The sequence below is a fragment of the Festucalex cinctus genome, chromosome 8, assembly GCF_051991245.1.
Source record: "Festucalex cinctus isolate MCC-2025b chromosome 8, RoL_Fcin_1.0, whole genome shotgun sequence".
Classification (NCBI taxonomy): Eukaryota; Metazoa; Chordata; class Actinopteri; order Syngnathiformes; family Syngnathidae; genus Festucalex; species Festucalex cinctus.
The window spans coordinates 20,262,147-20,267,934 of NC_135418.1; the positions used below are offsets into that span (position 1 = coordinate 20,262,147).

Consider the following 5,788-nt stretch of genomic DNA (forward strand, 5'->3'; position numbering starts at 1 on the left):
AGTGCAAAGGCACTTGACCAGTAAAAATGAAAGAAGGTATAAATGGAAGGAAGTTATGAAAAGATTTCTTCCATCCATCAGCAAATGGAAATCCGCAGAGGAAAACATTCCATTTTATGTCTATAGTTTTATGTCTATGGTTTGACAAATGGCTTCATCACAAAGTGCTTACTGAGAGGTTTGTAAACTGCCACTCTTGTAATGGGAGCCGTTAATGAAATGTTCTATTGTCTGCAAGCAGACAGACTTCTTTGCATAGCATCACTAAGGTGACCATATGTTTTTGTATATGTCACACAACATTGTACATCTAGTTTTCAACATGGGGGCAATGACAATACATTTACAAGATGCTTTGTAAAGTAATGGAAGCCAAGCCAACAACCCACAGCGAGAGAAATTCCAACCACTCAAAAGCCTCAAAAGAGTTTGATGAAAGACTAATGCATTTTTCTGGTTCAATGCATTAGAATTATTCTGCCAATATCAAATTTACATCTTCACGCCCACATACTGTATTATGTGGCATGTGTGCAGAGAAAGAAGCATGAAAAAAAAAGTACAGAATTACAGGTTGCCATCAGATAGTCAATACAAAGGGTGCTTCTGGGTTCAGACCATTAGTGGAAGCAATTTTTACAACAATAAAGTGAGCTATAAAATCCTTACAATATTTTGTGTTTGTGTTTGTTTTAAATCACAACACATTTTAAAAATAATCTTGTATTTACAACTACAATTCAGTTAAGATTGTACAGACTCAACGCAAGACTTGAGTTAGCTACCGCTAGCCTTGACAATGCTAACTCAAACCTTAGTGGATTACTGCTATCGAACTAGCTTTTAAGCTATAGAGAACAATTTACCTAGCAGCAAATGCTTCACGTCAGCTTTCAGCACCACAACTTGAATTACCTCTTAAATGTGACTCAAACAAACTGCATAGCACGATAAAGCATGACAGCTAACAGAAAGGTGGGGATAATTAGCAGCCAGAGTGATACAGTACACCACCACAGAGTGCATGCTGGGATTTGTAGTATAAGTGGCGCATGTGTTGTCGACTGACTTGCCAGTTCTGATAGACAAGATACTCTTTTACATTTTTTCTTCACATTAGATCAGTATACGAAGAAGTGTGTCTGAACTCTGAAGGACTTGTCACAAAAGATATATTTCAAAACTAAAACTACAGGTTTTCCCCTTCATTGTGGGTCAGACGATCATCCAATGCCCTGAGCATCTGACAGGTGGCAACACCATGGCAGAAAAGTCAGGCAAAGCGTGTTAGACTCCCTGGAGGATTACGTCCAAGGGGGAAACATTTAGTTTACAGGTTGGATTTGAAATATATCTTTTGTGACACCAGTCCTGGAACTTTTCACAGATCTTAAGCAACTTAACGTTGAACAGCAACAGTTTGAAATACATTTCTGGCGAGCCATTAGGTCGTTTTTAATGACATCGTGTGACATCGTGTCGGTTTGTTTTTAGGCGTGAATGCATTGGCATCACTGAGATGATCGGGAGCATGCTGTCGCGTCTGCTCACACAATTTGTCTCAGCGCTGTTTAGTGAAAATAGTTACATTTGGCAGTGGACAGTCGGGCAAAACTCAGCTTTGGCGGCAGCACAGTTTTTTTGTAACTATATGAGATGAACCATCTGCAAACTAAAATGATCAAGTACACGTTTAGAAGAATTTGTTTTCAGAGAAAATATTAGTTTGAAATTAAAACATGCCTTCCACAAGCTTGTTTTGAAGGTGTTACATAATATTATTGATCTCATTGCCATACATCTATTCTGTCGCCATACTTTCATGAACAATAACTGCTTTTGTATTATTTCTTGAGTTGTGACTACATTTGGTTGAGGGCTTTCACTGTGTGAGTTAAATTAAATATGAGGCTGCTCAGTTTGAACATTGTGTCTTGGAACATGACCTCATCCATAAACGTTCTTTAAACTATAACGTTGCTTTTAATTTGTAACTACAAATATCATAAACCATATGTTGACTTTGCTCACTCAAGTAGTTTAACAGTGCTTTAGGGAACTCCAATAATCTTGTAGTTTATTAAGTATACTTGCACATATCTAATATTGCACCAATTAGGAGAGCAGGAAACCGTTCACACTCATAGTAATTCAGAGTCTTCGGTGAACCTAACAGGGAGAACACATGAACAAGATGGCTTTAGCCGAAATTCAAACCCGAACTTCAAAATTGTGAGATTTACTCCCCCCATTTCCATGGCTACATCTTGTCTCCTTAACAGCACACACTAAACTGATTTTGAAGTGTCATTATCGAGAAAATGGTTGAATTCCACATTATATGACTTTTGGGGTGTTTGACAACTCTTCCGTTGTATTTCATTTCTGAGTTATGAATAATGCATAATATAAAATGTTTCATTTTAAAGAAGTATATTGTTTACTTAATCTGCCATCTACTCTATTTGTTATCTCTCCCTCCTCCTTGCGCTTCTCTGCACGTCATTCTGAGTGCTTGCCTCACTTGAAGAGTGGCTGATGAGTGGATACAATGAAGAGAAAACAAGCATGCATAGTGTACAAACAACATGTCGCGATTGTCTTGCTGCTGTAGCTGTATTATATTAACTCATTCACTCCCAACCATTTTCACTGAAGTGCTTTCCTGGATTTTGACTGATTTTTCAAGGCCTGCGAAATATTATGTTCTATTGCTATAAAAATATGGAACATACCAAAAGAGAGATTAGAGTCTCTTCTTTTATCAGAGAAGAAAAATGATATTCCTATCTGTTTCCGCTGTGCAGCAATTAGCACTAAAATTAGCTAAGTTTCATCGTTTTTCACAATTCTGTTTAGAACTGTGGGAAAATCAGCTTGTTTTAACATGGCCTGGTTGATTTCTTATACTCTGCTGCCACTCAACCATTTTCTGCAGTAGAAAGACTGCATCAAAGCCTTCTCTATGCTCTAGCATAAAAAAAAACAAAAAAACAAAAAAAAACGTATAAATACGTCTTTGGGACACTTAAAACATTTAAACTATGACGTATTTATACGTTTTTGGGAGCTAATGAGTTAATACCGAGAGAGGAAATGGGACAACAGCTACATATGAGACAGTACATATTACTGTAAAACACATACGGCTTAGTTCTAGGCTATACCAGTGCTTCTCAATTATTTTTTGTTACGCCCCGCCCCACCCCCATGGAAGAATAAAATATTTTGCGCCCCACGACCCTATAAATAGCTATAAATAGCATTAATTGTCTAAAAAATTGTTGTAAGTACACCTCAGCAAAGGAGCTACAGTAATAATACACCTTGCTCACTCTAACAATTGGAACACCACTGCCACCTACTGTAGTGGATGTGAAATTCCAATTCATTCTATTACGACAAAAAAAAGCATGTTCCCTGGGGGTCACGAGCACTTACTGCATGACAGTTCAGTCATGTTCGGTCGTGTTGTCGGGTGCATAGTGGGCCTTAAACCTGCCCCCTCCCCACCCAAAAAAAAAAAAAAAAAACAGAGCTCTCTAAAAATCATTACAGGCATAATACTGTTCTCTGCACCGTAAGATTATGTTACACCTCACTTTAGTGTAATAGCACCGATCAAACCATTAATAGCGATGAAAGGCCAGGGGATTCCAAGTCATCTCGATGGATGAGACGCAATTCAGTCGTTGCTGTTTTCTTGCTGTGTGTTAGGTAATATCACGTTTTGTAAGCAAGGTTTATGTTCCCTGTACCTGATACTAAGCATGATTAAACATGAATAATAAAGGATATGCTTAAGAACTACTGTGCAGACATTTATTTCATAAGGGGACATAAAACCATTCTTCCTTATTCCTGCGCATTGGTGGTAAACAATTCCCACTGGATGCATAATGATTTGGAGTGCGATCTGATAGATTGAGCAGCCTTGGCATGTGCTCAGCAATGATGCTGTCAGACTTGTACATTTGTCATCTTACACAGCAGTGACACAAGGATCCAGACGTTGCCTCACCAGGCGAGGTAGAGTTCTCGGAATGACTTTGACATTTCATGGACATGATGCCGACGTGTGTACGGGAAACGAACGGAAATTGAACGTTCGCTTTTACTCGCGATTTGTTCACATCGTTGCTGAAATCACCTGCACAAATGTCGCTCGTTCATTCATGATACTAGCGAAGCCCGAGGACAGGCGCCGTGGAAAGGGGCGTAGAAAATGCCCGTATGAACGCCGGACTGTATTTACGTTGTATTGATGTTGAAATCGAACGAGGCTGTATGCTAACACGTTAGCGATGGCTAGTTAGTTTCCAGAAAGAAAAAAAAAACAAGACTGCGAATTTGATGTCAAAATGGGGGCGAATTGTGTTGACAAGGATATTGAAATAAATAATTAAGCACCCATTCAAGTATATCGCCACACAGTCGTTCGGTGCTACATTCTCCACGCAAGCCACCCCATGCCGCTCGCCGCGTAACCTCCCTCGTATGTGGCCACACTTTTCTAGCCCGATCGGCTACCTGTTAATCCCCGGGCCGGGTCCAGTGCCACTTCCTCCGGCAGGCGCTCCATTGCTCGGCTTGATGAGCTGTCCAGAGTCCGGTGGTGCTGAAATGGAAGCCGGAGCACCCGCAGCAGGAGCGGTGCATGGGCCGCCTTGTCCCGCCTGTCCCTCCCCTTCCATGCTCGCTTCGTTCCCCATCGTGTCGGGAAAGGTTCGGAGGGAGAGAAACGATGTCGTAGACGGTTCTTCGGCCGCGGGAAGAACTCGTATAAAAGTCAGCGGTGCTCCCCTTCCGCCATCATCGCCTACAATTCAGCATCCCGCACGGAGCACGCGCGCTGGCGGACAGGCCGCGGGGGCGCGCTGACGCAATGGGTGGGAACGTGAGTGCCCCGTACGTGCGCGTTCCCGAGAGTGGCTTATTTTAGGCCACACGCAAATAGCTCTTGAGCTTTTCGTGGCACATGACCGGAGTCCACAGAGACCAAAGGTAGTCAGACTGCTCCTTTACGCACTGTTTCCTTCTTTCATGCAAATTGTACAGTTCTATTTTTAAGGTGTAGGGGAAAAATACTTGCAATATGACTACATTAACAAAACAAAAAGGAATACAATTTGCAATTTTGGTACAAATTTTTAACCAAGAAAATTGAAGCAGATGAATATGATCACATCATACATATAGGCCTAAACGGCCAATGAGTTTGACACCTGTACTTTAAATGTTACCATACAATGTTTGGCAGCGTGTGGCCATTTTACTTTTATAATCCATCCATTTCTGTTTATTCTATTTTTTTATGCTGGTTATTATCACAAGCAAGTGAGGTAACAGTAAGCACACACACACACACACACATCTGTTCTACTGAAAAATCACCCACGAGGTTATCTTTGCAGTTGCCTGAGAGCCATTATACAAGATTATTGTGTTTATAGTGCTCAAATTTGCTGGGGCAAAATTTGGAATGATTAGCAAGAGTAGCACAATTTAATCAGTATTAAAAACTGAAATTTTAACACAAATCAAATTGCAGGTACATGTATAGCATTAGAAAATAAAAACATGAAAATTAAATCTTGTTGTCCACATACAGCCCACATTTGATAGCAAACAAATATTTATAAAATGTTTTTTTTTAATCAATATGAATGGTTATAAATACACCAACACATTTAACATAAAAAAATATTAATCCTGGTATTTCAAGATCACCAGAGACCCTGCGAAAGGATAAGTCAGTTTCAAAAAACACGAGATCTGGAAAAGAATG

At 40.1% G+C, this 5,788-nt stretch overlaps 1 protein-coding gene across 4 annotated transcripts in view; it reads right to left on the reverse strand.

Moving 5' to 3' along the window:
• bsnb (bassoon (presynaptic cytomatrix protein) b) overlaps positions 1–4,862 on the reverse strand; it is a 60,072-nt gene extending 55,210 nt beyond the window's left edge. For all 4 annotated transcript variants that reach the window (XM_077530728.1, XM_077530727.1, XM_077530726.1 and 1 more), the window contains exon 1: positions 4,531–4,862. In XM_077530728.1, the coding sequence (XP_077386854.1) occupies positions 4,531–4,712 (182 nt within the window). In that variant the 5' untranslated portion in view covers positions 4,713–4,862. The remainder of the gene's footprint in view (positions 1–4,530) is intronic.
• Between the last annotated feature and the right edge of the window lie 926 nt (positions 4,863–5,788).